Genomic DNA, 18616 nt, shown 5'->3' with positions numbered 1-18616 from the left:
GGAGACGTGACTAATTATTTCAGACATTCATATATTCTTGTGATTAATGTTTTAACTATACATTTATGTCTTCCTATTGTGTTCTTGGTTAATTTTTAAACCGATTTCTGTTTCTGCTATGGAAATGGCCACTGTTGATTTGGCACTGTAATGAATTTTCTTCCCAAGCTTTTTTTTTTAGACTGAGTCCACTGAAAGCACCATCTTACAAGGAGAGTGCTCAAAGCACAACCAAAACATAGACATTATGCCAAAGGCCAATAAAAGATTCTGCCTCTCCATGGTAATTGGCTAGAGTTAAATGGCTTTCCTTTTAATTTGTCATCGCTTCAGACTGGCAAATCTCAGAATGCAGTCAAAGAAGGTTGGTCTGCTTTTTTTGTTCCTATGAAAAGACATAAACAGGCAGTGGATGACAGTGACAAAGTTAAACTATTTTAATCCATCCAAAAATGCAGACCAAAAACTGTGCCAATTTCCAGTATCATGAATAGTGCAACTGTTGACCTCTAATGCAATGGGGTACATTAGATGAGGTAGTCAAGCATCTACAGAGTTGAATGACACTCAGCTGTTCCCTCATGTGCAGTGTCATTACTACAAGGGATGTCTACTCCAAACATGCTTGTTGTTTCACTCTATCATCAAATGCTATCATCTTTTAAAATCTGTCATAAAAATATATATATTTATGTATATATATATGACTAAGAGCAGGAGTATAATGTGCGTTGCGACTGTAACTGCAAATGTTGTGCACTCCACAAATAGCAATCAGATGGTAATGACTACTGTGAAGAGAGGAGCTCAAAGCATAAGGCTGGCAAAGCACAGCTAAAGGCAACACCTGGAGAGCAGGCCAGGCTTGAGTTTGTGCTTCAAAGCTCGTCACTCTTTTTTCAGGCTTGCCATAGAGAAAGAGAGAGAGAGAGAGAGAGAGAGAGAGAGAGATAGAGAAGAAAGAGAGGAAGGGGGAGTCATGCTAAATGTGCTGCATTCATTACATGATTCGCTTAATTTGTCTCTGCCTACAAGTACAATCATCCTCCTCTCTCTATGAGCTGGAGAGGCGTAAACAACCTGATCTCAATTAAATAGCCTGTCATCTGAAGTGTGTGCCAGAGCAAGCGTGAGCCACTACTGCTGAAACCTGTTTGATTCGGAGGGATTGGCATTTCTAATTTTTTGGCAAAATGAGGCAAGCGCTACTCTAAGCAGTACCTTAAGCCAGCGGCGCTTTAGTTTCAGCAGTCAGCAAAGATGCACATCAAATTGGTCAGTTGCCTTGGGAACATTTTTAAAAGTCATGTAGTCTCATGCAGTACTTTGCCTCTCTCTCTCTCTCTCTCTCTCTCTCTCACACACTCTCTCTAAATGGCTCTGGTGGTGGCGTTGGTGGGTTTGTTGCTGCTCGTCTTCGCCACTTTCGTGGTGGGCTCGATGTTGTTACTCTCGTCGTTTTTGCGGAAACAGTACACCCCGTAGAGACGGAACTTCTTGTCGGGGAAGCCGAGGTGGCGCACGCCCGGGTCCGAGCCGCCGCAGCGCGCCCGCGGGTTGACGATGGGGTAGCGGATGCTGCCGTCCTCCAGCCAGCCGGCCTCGCAGCGGTCCAGCAGCTGGAACTTCCAGGCACCGTACAGCTGGCCCACCTTGGCTATCGCGGCGCCATCACGCTGGCACGCCTTGGCTGCCTCCAGGTAGTTGATCTTCTTGAAGCGTTTCAGGAAGTAAACTCGACCTGATGCACACAAGTTGGAGGCACAAGGCATGTTGTATCACAAGCTCTCATAAAACAAATTAGTGCTTCAAAAAAGCCCTAAGCATAGGCTTTAACAGGCATAAGATCCAACCAACAGAAGGATAATAGAGTCAGAGCAGTCAGCCTAACCATAGAAAGCTCTTTGAAATCATATGTCAAAAAAAGGTTTTTTTTAGAACTCTGGAAAAAGTAACTGCAAATAGCAAATAACTACAAGACTCTCTTGGGTGTTCATCGACTGTGTATCCAAAAGAACAGAAGAACAGAAATAAAAAGCTTTTTCTTTGGAGGGTCTGTGTAGATGGAGAACTGATTGGGGTGACAATGCCAGCAACCCTGCACAACAGCTCAGCTGCAGAGGTGATGCCTGCCCTGGCCATTTATTTAGTGTTTGTTTGTGTGACTTCTGCCCATTACGGCAGTGAGACGTTTCCACAGGACTCTCTAAATGTCCTCCAGCTGGTCAGTACAGTGTGGCATCACCCTTAACGGCATAAGCTGTGGCCATTTTAGGACAGAATGACCTCTACCATAACCTACTTAAGAAAGTAGCATTTATGCCAGTTTCTCTCCATCAAGGAGCTAAAGATAAAAAAGAAAGAAACATTATGAATACTAAGGTACACTTAATATTTACGACCACTAAAATACTGGGGGGGGGGGGGGTGGGCAGAATACAAATGCATTTACAGTAAACCAAAATATTTATGTAAATGATTAAGGTCATTCTAACTGAAACACTGAGGCAACCTTTGGTAAAAAAGATATCTTTGCTATTTGTATTACCCTTTTAAGAACTACTGCATGTCCTGCTCCAAGCTGTGATTTCAGAAGCCTTTTAGATCTGCTTTAAACCTTGGGCAACGATGACACTGGCAGTCTCATAGATGCTAATCAAAGGGAGGGATAAAAGCTGGAGCAGCCAGCTCAGTTGTTTCCCTGCTGCTTGGAGCCAAATCCATACAGCGTGATCCAAATCCACTGACCTTAGGGCCTCGGAGATAACAAAGACGGGCGAAAGGAACAGCCCATTTTCCCCCGAGTTCGCCACACTTACCATTGACGTTGGAAGTGAAGCAGAAAGCATCGTAGCGCTCATCATCTTTGTGTCTGTAGCCGTAGTTGCGCACCCCAGGGGGGGTGTCCTTGCGCCCGCACTGGTCCCGGGGGTGGGCGATGGGGTACTGCACCGAGCCGTCCTCCAGCCAGCCCGCGTTGCACCAGTCCAGGCCCTCCAGCCAGGCCTTGTGGAGCTGAGCGTGGGAGGCCAAGATGGCGTCCTGCTCCTGGCAAACCTCTTCGGCCTGGTGGTAGTTAAGCTTGTAGCGCCCCATCTTGGGGTAGTATGGGAACACCACACCTGTTTACCCATTGGATAAAACAAAAGCTAGCGATACTGAATGACTGTCCAAAATAATTCATCACCCCTTGTCATATCATACTTTTCAATTACAATTCAACCACACAAGTAGTTCATATCAGACCTATTACCTTGCTGAGTGGCTAGGACCCTTTTACTATTAAATCACCCTTTGAACTATAAAAAAGATACCAGTCCTAACCTTCAAGGTCGAGGTTAACAAACCCTGTGTCGTCCTCCATGTCGTTGGTGACCTCGCACTCATAGCGTCCGTAGTCCTTCAGCGTGATGTTGTGGATGATGATGGAAGCGTCCCCAGGCCCCGCCAGCTCTAGGGAGACACGGCCGCGGTAGCCGTTGAACACCCTCTGCCGCCGGCCCAGAGCCACAAACACGTCCTCGAACTGCAGCGCGTCGGTCACCTTGGTCCACTTGATGCGGATGCGGGCTGGGTCGGTATTCTCAGGCTCGTGGTGGTACCGGCAGGGCAGCGTGATGGAGCCGCCACGGTGCGTCACCACCTTCCCTGGAGCCGTCTGCACGATCACCGCACCACTCTCATCCTCTGAGGTAAAAGAGGGGTGAGTCACAAAGCCAGATGAAAGGGCTCTTGTACTATTCTTGCAGCTAGAGCTGTGACATATATAGTTTAGGTGTGAACACAGGCTAGGTAGATGAAGTGTCTGGTCCAAAGGTTTTATTGAAGTTAAGATGTGTTGGTTTGAAAAGGTACCAATAAAGTTGACAAAGACTCCACACACCTCATAAAGTCATGGGGCACAGGGACTTGAAAACATAACTATTCCAGTCACCTATGAATGTATGACAGCCATGTGGCTTTGGTCTAAAATAAGGCAGATTTTTACCACCACAACCAAGTGTGACTGAGCCACATACCTGGGGTTCAGTCTGTAAGATCTGGTGAAGCTAAAGTAAGCTAAGAGGATGCCCATTATAGCCATTTAATTGGCATTCACATGATTTATGATAACTGACATATGGTCTCTAGGCATACAGTAATGTAGGAGACGTTGGTGATGATCAAAAGAGAGAGACAGCCTGGCAATGTGACAGCCCCTAACAGATAGTACTGACTTATGCAATAGATGTCAGTCTCTTGCATGGAAGGTCCAAAGCATCTATAATTACAGAAACACACTTTCTGTTCATCACTTACAAATACATGGCCCCTGACATCCAACATGTCGCTAGTGCCTAAAACAAGAGTCAAAGGTATCAAAGAAGCCATGATCATAGACTATTCTCTCTTAACAGCTTGTAAGGGGGGACAAGCTGGACATCTGTTCAGTAAAAGCCTGCCCTGCTCTTGCAACATGTTGCCCTGGCCCAAGGCTTGAAGGTTGTGTTGATGTACTTTGGTTTTGGAGGCCATTGAAATGCTGGATAGCTGAGTTACATGCACAGCCAAGATTGCGCTGATGTTTTCTGAGGCTTGAAAAGGGATCACTCTGACCTAGTGAAAAACACCCCCATCTAATGCAGGTCAGAGCCAAATATTTCTCTGAGCCTGCCTTCAGAGAGATTCAGGAGGATCTCACTCACTTGTAATAGCTGGTCATTGTAACTGCTTGAAAAGAAAACAGCAAGTTCAAACATTCAAATGTGAGAAATATTCTGTAAAGATTTTCAGTGTTAATCTATATCAATTGTATAATAGGAATAACATTCTGGATACTGGACATAATAAGAATTACTTGTCTTTCAAAAGATCAGTCGGTTGACAAAAACACTGACTGAACAGCTACGTATGCTGAAGACAAACTAGTATGAAATCTCAAAACAATGGGGCTACAGGCTAGAGATAATCTGTTTAAAAATGTAGATCATAATCACTAACATGAAGCCCTGATTCTTCTTCATGTAAAAACTTACAAGCAAAAAACACTCTATTGTAGCCTGATGAGGCTAACTCTGTTGTCAATTTCCAAGCAACATGTGACACAATATGATTATCTGTAGTTTACAGAAGACTAGAGGAAGGGCTTACCCAGCACATGGACCACTCTGGTTCTCCCTTTCTCTGTGTCAGCTGGGTAGGATATCCCAGGAGGTATACAGATGAAGATCACGCAGGTCACTAATAGTGCCTTCACTGGCAACTGCCCAGAGAGCTTTAGGCAAAACATGGTTAGGATGTTGGGATGCAAGGCTGTGTCAAATGGTTTAAGTCAAGTAGTACTGAGCTAAGACACTGCAGTTTTCTGGCAAAGAGGCTCCCTTGAGCTGAGGAGGGGCTTTAGTGAATGTCAGAGTGCTGAAGTCATTCAAACTTGGCTCACTGCAAATGTTCATTTAACGTTGGTGCAGAACGTCTCAAAAGACCTTGAAAACATGTGCGTAGATACACACACACACACACTGAAATTGGAACGGCAATTCTATTAAACAACAAGCCTTCATGCAATGCGCATTATATTTGTTATATTTGTTGTTGTGTACTGATCAGAAACTTCAATGTTGTAAGTTGCCAGCACAGGGCTGTCAATGCAGTGGTGGAATGGTTTGTTACTGCAGTAGGCTACTCTGCGCCGATGTGGAGACACTACCGATGCTTATAGAAGAATCATATTACCCCATGTCATCATGCGATACACCTCGCCGCATGCCCTCCCTCGAGGTAGGTTACTATGTTATCCCTAGTGTACCGTCGCAGATGGTGATTTCGCAGTGTCAAGGTTACTGCAACTGGCCAAACACGGATATCTGCTGCAAGACGTGCATCACCGGAAATGTAATCAAATGTATTGCATTAACTTACCATTTTAACGCCAACAGTCAATTTTTTTACGATTTAAAATGGTCTGTGCGAAGTTGTGCGTCCCTGATGTTGATGTAGGAAGGTGGGAATATCGTTCACCACAGTTCCATATGATTCAGTCCTGCACCTGCAGTTCTCGCTTCTCATCCCATAGCCCTTTTCTTTTGGCAGGACAGAGGAACTGCTGACAGGGGAGCAGTGGCTGGAACCACACGCAATGCTGTTCCTTATTTCCAGCATAATGACGTGACTCACCAAATTTCCCTCAAGGAAGATAGTGAGAGGTCTTCAAATTGTGTGCTTTTTGCAACACAAAATATACCAAGTTAGACCAACTGACCAAAGAGAAGCATTACGTTGATTTATGTCTAATAAGAAATAAATCAAATTTTTTTCAGGTATTCAATAAACCCCAGTATAAAAATGTAATCTATTTTTTTTCTGTAGTATAATCGATCATAGAAATGTTACTTTGACTGAATGTTTTCTGTTTCTGTTCTGAATAGAAAGTTTTCTTTACAATAGTATGGGTATTCCCAGACTAGTATGGATGCCTAAGGAGGCCCAACAAGCACGTGTGGTGCAGTTAAATTTTGGTCATAGGCAATCTAGACTACACAGGCACACAAACATGTATATGCAGCGCATGAAAGTGCAGTCTATGCAACACAAACTAATATATAATATTTCTTGACAGATATACAGAATTTGTTGTTTTTTTCTTGTAAAATAAAACTGGTATCAGATAATTTGGCGGGTGTCAGACTGCCTGTTGTAGATCTCAGGCCTAAAGATGTTCAAGGACTGTAATAGTGCAGCACTGATTTTGCATACTGTATTGTACATGTCAACCAGTTGTCCTGGGTTGGATAGGCTACTATAATTGTATCTCTGAAGTTGAGAAGATTTTTTGTGAAGCTTCACTGCCTTTTGTAACTGTAAACGCCTTCAAGTTTTGTTTTATGACAGATATTTTAGAAGTAGGACTCATAATTAGGCAGAGAGTATATATTGGACATGTTGCCTACAAAAGTGCTGGGTTGTGGGTAAACATCAGTGATTTTTTTTATAAATACTACTGCACAGAACAAAAGAAAAAGGTAATGTTTGAAACATTTAATCACAGTTTTTTGCAAAGCTTTCATTAATGCAATGAGAGACCTATTGCGTGGTTAGAGCATCACCAGGTTATACTTAATGGGATTTAAATTGAATTGGGGTTTTATTGGTTTTGACTAATGTATATTTATTTTGCTTTGTTGAACACCAAACCTAGCATATGCGCTTTTAAACTGGACATGGAATGATATATGGAATGAGGTTGAAATCTTAAGAGCTTTCTTGCACAGTCAAACAGACATCTGTGAACAGACATCTGTGAACTGCGTCCTGGATGTGATTGGATTGTAAGGCTGGGGAATTGCCACATGGACTGCTCTGCTTGCATGTGCAAGCCTCTGAGCTGCATGTCAGCACAACATGGCCTCTGAGAAAACAGAATCTATACAGTAGATGTCAGTCAGAAAGCCAGAGGAAATGGTCATCATTTACATTTGATGTCTCTACTATCCATGACTTCAGTTTCTAGACCTCAGTATTACTCATAAAGTCTATTTAAATAATATATTTATTATGATTGCATATATATATTCATTTCTTCTTATGATATTCTTAATTAAGTTCTTCTTTGGAAAGCTGTTAAACTTAATCCATGAAAAATTGACTGATAGTTTTAAAACAAATAGTTTTATTTACTATTCATGATGTAATGATAAACGTCACGTCTATATACATATCTGTGTATGTACTGTATGTGTGTGTATTACTCATATGTCATTTACAAGAGAATATTTTGAGGGCCCCAGTTCATAGCTTTATATTGTTAGAATGGTGTACTGAAAGAAGAATAGAGGCTTGCATACAGCATAACATTGCATTCTTTTACAACCAGATTTCTCACAGATGAGTGGGTAGATTTTAAGGATTTCTTCTGTGGCAAGGGCACTTTGTTGTGAGCAGTAGACATCAATCAACTAATCGCCAAATAGACGTTCATTGTTGTTGGCAAACTCAAGGTCAAGTTTTTGTTTGTGCATCACCGTAAATTTAATCAAATGTATTGCATTAACTTACCATTTAAACACCAACAGTCAATTTTTTTACGATTTAAAATGGTCTGTGCGAAGTTGTGCGTCCCTGATGTTGATGTAGGAAGGTGGGAATATCGTTCACCACAGTCCCATATGATTCAGTCCTGCACCTGCAGTTCTCGCTTCTCATCCCATAGCCCTTTTCTTTTGGCAGGACAGAGGAACTGCTGACAGGGGAGCAGTGGCTGGAACCACACGCAATGCTGTTCCTTATTTCCAGCATAATGACGTGACTCACCAAATTTCCCTCAAGGAAGATAGTGAGATGTCTTCAAATTGTGTGCTTTTTGCAACACAAAATATACCAAGTTAGACCAACTGACCAAAGAGAAGCATTACGTTGATTTATGTCTAATCTTTGTTTTTACCCTAAGAAATAACTCACATTTTTTTCAGGTATTCAATAAACCCCAGTATAAAAATGTAATCTATTTAATCAGTAATCAGTAAATCAGTAAATCTATAGTTTAATCGATCATAGAAATGTTACTTTGACTGAATGTTTTCTGTTTCTGTTCTGAATAGAAAGTTTTCTTTACAATAGTATGGGTATTCCCAGACTAGTATGGATGCCTAAGGAGGCCCAACAAGCACGTGTGGAGCAGTTAAATTTTGGTCATAGGCAATCTAGACTACACAGGCACACAAACATGTATAGGATGCAGCGCATGAAAGTGCAGTCTATGCAACACAAACTAATATATAATATTTCTTGACAGATATACAGAATTTGTTTGTTTTTTCTTGTAAAATAAAACTGGTATCAGATAATTTGGCGGGTGTCGGACTGCCTGTAGATCTCAGGCCTAAAGACGTTCAAGGACTGTAATAGTGCAGCACTGTATTTGTAGACTGTATTTTACATGTCAACCACTTGTCCTGGGTTGGAAAGGCTACTATAATTGCATCTCTGAAGTTGAGAAGCTTTTTTGTGAAGCTTCACTGCCTTTTGTAACTGTAAACGCCTTCAAGTTTTGTTTTATGACAGATATTTTAGAAGTAGGACTCATAATTAGGCAGAGTATATATTGGACATGTTGCCTACAAAAGTGCTGGGTTGTGGGTAAACATCAGTGATTTCTTTATAAATACTACTGCACAGAACAAAAGGAAAAGGTAATGTTTGAAACATTTAATCACAGTTTTTTTGCAAAGCTTTCATTAATGCATACTTAATGGGATTTAAATTGAATTGGGGTTTTATTGGTTTTGACTAATGTATATTACACCAAACCTAGCATATGCGCTTTTAAACTGGACATGGAATGATATATGGAATGAGGTTGAAATCTTAAGACCTTTCTTGCACAGTCAAACAGACATCTGTGAACAGACATCTGTGAACTGCGTCCTGGATGTGATTGGATTGTAAGGCTGGGGAATTGCCACATGGACTGCTCTGCTTGCATGTGCAAGCCTCCGAGCTGCATGTCAGCACAACATGGCCTCTGAGAAAACAGAATCTATACAGTAGATGTCAGTCAGAAAGCCAGAGGAAATGGTCATCATTTACATTTGATGTCTCTACTATCCATGACTTCAGTTTCTAGACCTCAGTATTACTCACAAAGTCTATTTAAATAATATATTTATTATGATTGCATATATATACATTTCTTCTTATGATATTCTTAATTAAGTTCTTCTTTGGAAAGCTGTTAAACTTAATCCATGAAAAATTGACTGATAGTTTTAAAACAAATAGTTTTATTTACTATTCATGATGTAATGATAAACATCACGTCTATATACATATCTGTGTATGTACTGTATGTGTGTGTATTACTCATATGTCATTTACAAGAGAATATTTTGAGGGCCCCAGTTCATAGCTTTATATTGTTAGAATGGTGTACTGAAAGAAGAATAGAGGCTTGCATACAGCATAACATTGCATTCTTTTACAACCAGATTTCTCACAGATGAGTGGGTATATTTTAAGGATTTCTTCTGTGGCAAGGGCACTTTGTTGTGAGCAGTAGACATCAATCAACTAATCGCCAAATAGACGTTCATTGTTGTTGGCAAACTCAAGGTCAAGTTTTTGTTTGTGTAGACAATCCAGCTCACTGCCTTATTGCTCAAAGAAATGTAGCAGAGGTAGATGAGGTTTTGAAACCAGTTCAATTTCACATGTATTGCCCATAATCTATTTTATGATACTTATGATACCTCTCAGGCGAACTACTATACAGAGATAGATGCCCAGTGATGCGAGACATCTCCTGGTCAGTTGTACTGATTGTCTGGGAGCTGGGTGACACACGGAGGAGGAGTTCTCCTGATGCGTGAGTTCTATCGACACTGGGCAAAGCACTGACACACACCACATGCCTTCACATGTACACACACTTCAATTCAAGTTTAATTGACTTTTTTCTCATTGTTGGACTGTGTGAGGGCCGCGGCGGACATGAAGAAGGCGGGGTTGCTGGTGCAGCGCTTGGCCAGCAGCAGAGGCACCGCGGCGTACATCACGTTGGCCAGGAGCACCGGGACCAGGGATGACGGAGGGATGTGGTACATGTCGGCGGTGCGGGGGTGAAGCGATGCCCCGATATGGGACCACTGGCACTGTGGGGGAGACAGTTAGAACATGAGTCTGCTATAAGAACAGTTAGAACATGAGTCTGCTATAAGAACAGTTAGAACATGAGTCTGCTATAAGAACAGTTAGAACATGAGTCTGCTATAAGAACATGCCCATCTGAGCAAGAAGAAGCTAGAGAGTGATCAGTTTGTTTCTGCTCCACTGCTGTAGAGACATATTCATATTGTTAATCTCAACTTGTGTTAATCTTTTATTACATTTTAATTGAATTAACAACAGAATCATACTAATAGAATTGCATGAAAAAATTAAAAAGTGAACATATTTATCATCATTATTACTATGCTATACATTAATTAATATATATTCTCTGTGTTTTTGAAAACAAAAGGTGGGAACACAATGCTTTGAGGTTCTGCCACATTCGCAGGAGTCAGCAGCTGCCCATCAGTAGCCCAGCTCAGGTCACAGCTGAAACGTAAAGCTGCTCTCTTCGATAGCATCCTTTGATTAAAAATGCTGAATCCCATGGCAGCTCCACTCCCATGCCGAGAGGGAGAGGGATAGCTAGATGGGCTTCAGCAGGGCGCAGCTTTGATCTGGGCCTTGTTTGATGGCTCACTCTCTCCACAACCCTCACCCCAGGCACTTCCTGGATTCAGCCCGGAGCCCCTGCCATACTGTATCAAACACCCCGAGACCTCAGGAGAATTGGGCCGACATGAGTACATTATGGAAAGGGAAACGCAATGTATGCATGAAATATTTGATTAATGGCTGTTGTTGCTATGATGTAGCACTACAGCAAAAATAGCCATACCGGTCAGACATACAAGGTGCTGTAAACCTTTTGGCCTGCTGTCCACTTAAAAGTATATGAGTTATAACCTTTGTGTAACTTCCAGCACTTATTTACCTTACTTCCCCGTTGAGATATGGTGCTTGCGTACCTGGGTCATTGCTCCAGCGACGAACACCGTCCAGTCCAGCATCCAGGTGCACCCAGGTGTCCAGAGCCCGTACACAAAGGACCCCAGCAGTGGCAGCGCGTAGAACAGGAAACACAGCATCTGCACGGGGACCGCATCCCAGAGAGGCCAGATCTGAGTTTGTGTGTGTGTGGAGTGTCGGCGCACTTGCCCCTGCCCCCTCCCCCCCCGCGACCCTGAACTTCTGAGCCACACGAAGAGGCAGCTCGACTTCCTGCCTCCCTTCCCTCTAGGGATATCACTGTTCCGCCCTGTCCAGGTGCATCCACAGAATACAGATAGCAGCAGAGCCACCTGCAGTGAACGCCCGCGCCCAGACTGCATGCGCAGGCGGTGCAAAAGGCAAGCCCATGCTGATTCCTAAGTCAAAGGATAGTAATCTGAACTGATCCAGATGGCTGTCATTTTCCAACAAAAAACATCTCTATCTCCTCACTGTTCACCCATAAGGGTGTATGTGGGCAGTTTATTGATCAAGTCTGTACGCCATTATGGGACTTTTGTTAGTCTTTGCCCTTCTCTTTGCTGCTTCACACATACAGAGAGAAAAATATGAATAGCAATATATACCCCAAATGTCTCCACCATCAGGGGATTGTATCAAAGCCTCTCAGTGAAAATCACATAGAGTGATTCACTGAGGCATGGCTGTTCGTATTGTCCCAGTAATGAAATAGTGTTATTCCTTTGAAGAATTACTTGTGTGCAATTGTGATGAATCTTAATGAAAGGCCTGGAGTAAGTCTGAGCCTGTTAAATGTGTCTCGGCAGGAGGGTCTTTGAGGCGCTGGCCGAGTCATCTGTCTGTCATCTGTCACTATCAAAGATTTTAAAGGTCTTTTGTAGCCAGAGCAGCAGCATATTGTGCAAACATTCTTAGCGACTCAAAATAAAAGTGGCAGCCCACATAATCTATGGTTCTATTTGAGACGCATGTGTCAACAACACACATACACATTTGCACGTACACTAAACAAACTCTCTCTCTATCCCTCTCCTCTTGCCTTCCCTCTCCCTGTCTCTCTCTGTCTCTCTCTCTTTCACTCTGTCTGTCTGTCTTTCTGTCTCTCCCCCAACCCCCACTCCCTCTCTCCCTCTCCCTTTCTCCCCCCGCCCAACCCCCCCCCCTCCTCTTTCTCGGTCTCCTCCGTCAGGCTGATGGATGGCTCAGTCAGGACTCTGGGGAAAGATTAGCTTATCAAGTTCTCACAGTGCAGGTCCAACCAGATCAATGCTTCACTATTGTGGCTGGACCGAGGCCAGAACAAGGACTTTTGATAACCTATTGACCAGGCTAAAAACCTAGACAAAACAAACGAAACCCTCCTCCATATACATACACCAAAGCCATGCAGGAGCTAGCTGCAGCCAGTTAGGTCTGCCCTCTTCACCTGCGGAAAACAAGAGGGACCGTGGTGCCGCAGTGGGCTTTGGGCTGCTTCACTGTGTGGTAATGATGAATAATGGACTGATAATGAGTGCCATACAGGCAAGCAGAAAGGGAAATGAATGGGTAGACTTAGAGAGAGCTGATGGAGATCAGCTCCTATGTGCTGCTGCTGCCGCCTCCGCTGCCACTGATGGGGTTGTTTATTAGATGGCATTTCTTTCCTCTGATTATACAGTGGCAAGCTCAGTCAGTTCCTTGTTTTATTTTATTTGTAGCAATAGCGTGTAAGACATATCAAGTGTGAGTGAGTGGTGAGACTGGTCTTACCATCACTTTGGGGTATGCGACTGGATCATTCAGATATGGCTCATATAAGGTTGTGTAGGAAGTGAATACCTCCAGTGGGCAGCCGAGAACAACCTGGAGAATAGAATACGTAAGAACAATTATATGATGTTCAGACTTTGTTAGAGAATATTCAGGAATTAATATTCAGTCACTGATTTTGTGTTTTGAGTGAAAATCTATTTGTATTGTGTTGCCTCAAATTGTATAGTCTCTCTCTATCAGGGTGTAAAATAACCATCTTTAATCGTTAGCGTTAGCAAGCTGCATGTTTATTTTGAAAATTTGTTCACATAGAGGATGGTAGAAGCAAAGTATGTATTGCATTAAGTGGAGAAGTTAATAATTGCATCATGCATGCAGATACCAACCCCCCAAAATACCCAAATAAATAAATAACATACTGTAGGAGACAAATGATAACACCAGGAAAACACCAGCAATTCTGTACCATTAAAAAGGAGAACCCCTGCAATGTAAGAATTATGACAAGAGAGGCCAGATCAGCTTTTGTTGGTTCTTCAGCAGAGACTCACCAGACCCCTGAAGAGGGTGAAGGCCATAGCCGCACACAGACCAATGACTAGTAGCATGTCTAGGGGCCGCCACAGCAGGGATACTTTGTGCTTTCTCTCTATCTACAAAAAAGATGCAATCATTCAGCATTTTTTTAGTATTTAATGGTTTAAAGTTCATCTTTCTGGAGATTTTATTCTTTTGGGAGATTTTCAACTTTTGTTCCTGTGTTTTTAGTCCTCTAGTTTAGTCCTAGTGTGTAGACTATTGTTCAAAAACCACTACGGAAATAAAGCGAGTCATTATCATCGGTTTATCCCCCCTCACTTGAGCTTTAGCACAGCCAACAGAGTTGAACAACAGTCCTGTAAAAACAGCTATAATACTGCCTCTTATTATCAAATTCTTTCATAGCATCTACTAATCCAGGCCAAGTAATTAATCCTTCAATGATGCTGAAACTCCCTACCTTAGCCAGCGTAATGGCAGTAGGATCCCTTGGCCTTCTGAAGAAGGACACTGCCCCCCACATAGGTACTAAGAGGAAGGGCATGTTGAGCCAAAAGGCAGGCCGGAGCTCCAAGCCATATTTACCTGAGAATATTTACAATAGGGTGACATTTATTTTCACTAAACTGTATATGTAAGCACATGAAACACAAAGAAAAACAAATGCACCTGAAGAGGCATTGTTTACTGTTTTAAACCCTTATTGCCTTTTATTAACATAATGTGCATTCCCTATGGAACTTAAGTGTGCTGACTGCAGAACACTGGTCCAGATGCTTTATATTGTGTGTTTGCTGTTGGTCCGCTTCTTCATTATTTAAGCTCTGAGTGCATTTTAGTGCTTTCTGCTGGAAACCTGTATGATACAGACTAGCACAGATGTTTCATTAGTTAAGTCTGTCTCCGGGGAAAGACTGTGTGCAGGGGCCTCACCTACGACAATGCCGGCCACAAACACAACCATGTTGCCCACCAAAGAGCCTGCCCAAAATAGCCCCAGGTTGCGGTATGGCTTTCTGTGCAGGACACATAAAGGGGACATCTTACACATACATTCAGGTATTCGGGTGGTATTCATCCATTCATTTCTGAAAGATCAGTTACTCTGTCTAATGTTGCAGATTTATTCAAATATCTCATTCACTTCATAATCATTCCTTTCATGTCTTTGTATGAAGCGCATTTGATTGAATGGTAAACAAAGCCTGCACAGCCGTGATGGTGCACTTACTTCTTGGACATGCGTCGCACCATGACCAGATACATGAGGAAGTGTGCAATGCCATCCCAGTAGCACATCATAATAGCATAGCTGGTGCCGAGGTATGGCTCCCCCTGTGGTGGCACAAATGTCATTACAACCACCATGCAGGCAACCACGCATGCATAATTTATTATGTTTGCACACAAGATAATTAACCATTGATAATTGTGTAAAACCACATATGAGGTGCATTATATTAGTCCATGTGAGGTCACCATACCGTCTTTTGGTAAAACTCCATGAATCCTGAGGCGAAGCCATCGTACTCCATGGCACTCACCAGGTCAATGATGCACGTGAAGGAAAACTCAGCAAACACTGAGAAGAAACAAGTACTTAAGTATGCACCAAAGCCATTCCACACTAAAGCTGTGTGTGTTAAAGGCTGCTTGGGAGCCAAAGTGTACTGTCAGTCTGGAAAATGGTAAATTGTTCCATTTGCATAATTCAATCAAGGCTCTGACAAACGAAGCATTTATAGGATGAAAGCTCTGCTCATGTCCTGGTTAACAAGTGGTGTGAGTGCCTCTCTCTCTCTCTGTCTGTCTGTGTGTGTGTGTGTGTGTGTGTGTGTGTGTGTGTGTGTGTGTGTGTGTGTGTGTGTGTGTGTGTGTGTGTATGTGTGTGTGTGTTTCATACCCTATCTTATCCCATTCCTATCTTTATTCATTTCTAATTTAACCCAAATTAAACTGCAGGGTAGTGGTGGACCTTCCCCATAAATCTCACATTTAACAGCTCTGAAGAAACAGCCATTACCATCATTCAATGCATTCAATTTTCACTTCAGTCTTGCCTGGCAAAGACATCGGTCTCTGTGTAATTACACAATCTGCTTTGTTCTTTGGAACTACAGAATTACAAGCAGTTTAAAACTATAGAATAGACCGATTCCATCTGTAAGATGAGACTAATGTCTGGGGCATACGTCTGCGATGTTTGCCCACAGCAATTCCATTCATTTACCTCTCAAGTAGCTCAGCATCATAACCTTCTTCTTGCCTCTAAATTCAAAAACATCTCCCGCAAACCAGTTATTGATTTCTCTCCCTGCGGTGGGAGATAATGATGTCTGCGAGCAGGACAGTTTGAAAGAGATTCATTCTGGAAGTTGTAAATTTAGTTTTTCTTTGGCATTCAGAGCGAAGATCTGGCAAAAGGGCACATCTCATCGACAAACGGCACCCTCAGTGCCATGACTATACTGTAGAGATTCTCAGATACACATAATGAGTGGCATGGGACATCTAACAAAGACAAATAGGCCTTCCTGAGAACAGGCACGAGTGGAACAATTGGTAACTGTTGCCTGGCTAATATACTACAGTAAGAAACAACTAAGCAAATATTTGTCAATTGTTTCATTTTTCTAATTGTCTTGTTTATCCGTGAGGATGTATAGGGTTGCATGTGGTGATCCAGTCGATAGATATGGTGAGAGTTCTTTATGCCATTATATTCGAGGCTAGTGATCATCGTTCTACCCATCTATACAGAAGACCCTCCCCTCTATTTTCTCTACATCTATCTGTTAAATGCATACAGTGATAGACGTCTCTCTCTCTCTCTCCCTCTCTTTCTCTCCCTGTAATCCCCTGTAAGGGTTTGCTTTAGCCAACCAACCACCACAGAGAGAAATACATTATCATTCACCACCATCACAGAGGGTAACAATAAGATCTGAGGGGATTCTGGTGGCCTTGAAACCAACCCTCACATGCCCAGGGCACGGAGTCTGTAGACCGAGAGCAAATAGGTGATTAAATTTCATCGTTAGTGTCACACTGAATGAGAGCCACGGTGATGTTTATGCGAAGAATGTGAATTTCAGATTCCCATAATTGGCAGTCTGGGGCCAGGATTACCACTGATTTTGATGAGGAAATCGGATTTCCGTTGTGAATGAACAATGCAGGCAATTCATCATGATTCTGTGACATTCTATAACCAGCCAAGAAACTTAGAAATTTAATTGATTTCTCAGATATATTGTTGCACAAAGCAAACGTTATACTTATGTTGAATAACAATAGTCTTTCGCCTGTATGAATGTTATCAGGGGGAGACATGAATGAATTCACAAGTGGGTCTTACCATAGAAGAAAACATCTTTTGGTGGGTTGAGGCGGGTAGCAAGGTACACCAAGAAGAACACAACTATAAGCACTCCCACTCCTATCTCCAGGACCACCATTGGCCTGTATGTTACAACAAGTTATTGAAGAATCCTCTAGGAGGCTGAAAAAGAACAATCTCTAAACATATTGTTATTTCTTTAAAAAATAATCTCCCTTAGATTTTCCACCTCATTTTCTTTTCCAATTAGTTTCTATCTGTGTGTGTGTGTGTGTGTGTGTGTGTGTATGTGTGTATGTTGAACATTCCCTTCACAAATTTAAATTAGTGAGCAGAGATGAATTGGTAGATGGAGGAGGTGATTATTATCCCAACACCCAGAGCACCGGAGGACATGACGCAAAGACGTGAAAGCTTACAATGAACCCACATTCATGACTGACATACAGAACTTGCTGTATGGAAACTGACTCCAAAAAACTCCTTGCCATTTTCATGAAATTGTTTTGTAGCATCTGTGGCAAAACTGTGTTTGCTTCACAAGCATTGTAGAATAGTCATATACAGCATAATAAACATAATAATATCAGGGTAGTCTTTCCTAGTGCATCTAGCCTATATAAAAAAACGAAACAATATAAATGATTATCTACAGAAAGTATACCCAGATACTGTTATCCTTTGAAATGAACAAGAAACAGCTTAATCAAGGCGAGATCGAACGAATGCCGAGCGCCCTCCTCTGGCAAAAGTAAATAGGCCTAATATAAAAAATATTGAATGGTCATTCTCAGATAATAGTCTAGGCCTGGATGAAAAACTTTAAATAGATAGATAGATAGATAGATAGATAGATAGATAGATAGATAGATAGATAGATAGATAGATAGATAAATACTCACTCCTGAAACGCGGGGACATTGTTCATTATATAGAGGACGGCGAACGCGGTCAAAGAAAATAGAAATATGCATATATCCTGCGCCATTGCACTGGTGACGAGGGGGCCGTGATCTTTTGAGAAGAGACACCTTTCCACTCCACAGTTGCTCAGATTTTCTGAAAAGATGCATGATGCAACCCGGGATCATAAAATCACAAACTGTAGGCTAGGCTATAACTCCAGTCAGAAATAAACTCTTGATGATTTTTTTTTCTAGCTATCTGTTTTTTTCTTTTATTCACTGTTTAACTATGACGTCAATAGTGATAAAAGACAAGTGTAGGCCTACATCTATAACTAACTACATGTATAACTTAAAATCTTCTGAAAAATCTCAAGCAGAAACTGCTCACCATCCGTCGTCTGGGCGAAATGGCAATTGCATCTGAGCTACTGTAGACATCATTACTACTGGAGAATAAAAGAAACAGACAATAGGGCTTTTTGCCATGTTATATAATTACTCTGTCACAGATTTATGT

General features: G+C 42.1%; 2 protein-coding genes across 2 annotated transcripts; both read right to left on the bottom strand.

Moving 5' to 3' along the window:
• Positions 1–1120: 1120 nt before the first annotated feature.
• On the bottom strand, positions 1121–5269 carry hapln4 (hyaluronan and proteoglycan link protein 4). The gene is made up of 4 exons (XM_076275440.1): positions 5131–5269; positions 3325–3687; positions 2820–3122; positions 1121–1741 (listed from the first exon to the last, which is right to left on the bottom strand). The coding sequence occupies exons 1-4, from the start codon at positions 5267–5269 to the stop codon at positions 1371–1373; spliced, it is 1176 nt and encodes a 391-aa protein (XP_076131555.1). The 3' UTR covers positions 1121–1370.
• A 5041-nt stretch (positions 5270–10310) lies between these two features.
• Positions 10311–18179, bottom strand: tm6sf2b (transmembrane 6 superfamily member 2b). Its single transcript, XM_076277641.1, has 10 exons — positions 18094–18179; positions 17210–17313; positions 15336–15433; positions 15083–15186; positions 14785–14867; positions 14312–14436; positions 13863–13964; positions 13309–13401; positions 11553–11672; positions 10311–10625 (listed from the first exon to the last, which is right to left on the bottom strand). The coding sequence occupies exons 1-10, from the start codon at positions 18177–18179 to the stop codon at positions 10416–10418; spliced, it is 1125 nt and encodes a 374-aa protein (XP_076133756.1). The 3' UTR covers positions 10311–10415.
• Between the last annotated feature and the right edge of the window lie 437 nt (positions 18180–18616).

This window comes from Alosa pseudoharengus, unplaced genomic scaffold (assembly GCF_046254945.1).
Source record: "Alosa pseudoharengus isolate Yale_2024_CS ecotype anadromous, Long Island Sound unplaced genomic scaffold, YU_APseudo_1.1 YU_APseudo_1.1_scf_11, whole genome shotgun sequence".
Taxonomy (NCBI): Eukaryota; Metazoa; Chordata; class Actinopteri; order Clupeiformes; family Clupeidae; genus Alosa; species Alosa pseudoharengus.
Note: the sequence above shows the minus strand (reverse complement) of the source record. Positions and strands in the feature narration are given on the sequence as shown.

Excerpts from the sequence above, each read along its gene's own strand:
- hapln4 (XM_076275440.1), bottom strand. The coding sequence starts at position 5,269 with ATGTTTTGCCTAAAGCTCTCTGGGCAGTTGCCAGTGAAGGCACTATTA. Across the intron at positions 3,688-5,130 it reads CAGAGTGGTCCATGTGCTGG|AGGATGAGAGTGGTGCGGTG; the intron begins GTAAGCCCTTCC and ends CTTTTACCTCAG. Across the intron at positions 3,123-3,324 it reads TGTTAACCTCGACCTTGAAG|GTGTGGTGTTCCCATACTAC; the intron begins GTTAGGACTGGT and ends ATGGGTAAACAG.
- tm6sf2b (XM_076277641.1), bottom strand. The coding sequence starts at position 18,179 with ATGGCGCAGGATATATGCATATTTCTATTTTCTTTGACCGCGTTCGCC. Across the intron at positions 15,187-15,335 it reads TGGAGTTTTACCAAAAGACG|GGGGAGCCATACCTCGGCAC; the intron begins GTATGGTGACCT and ends GTGCCACCACAG. Across the intron at positions 11,673-13,308 it reads TCGCATACCCCAAAGTGATG|ATGCTGTGTTTCCTGTTCTA; the intron begins GTAAGACCAGTC and ends GTCCCCGTGCAG.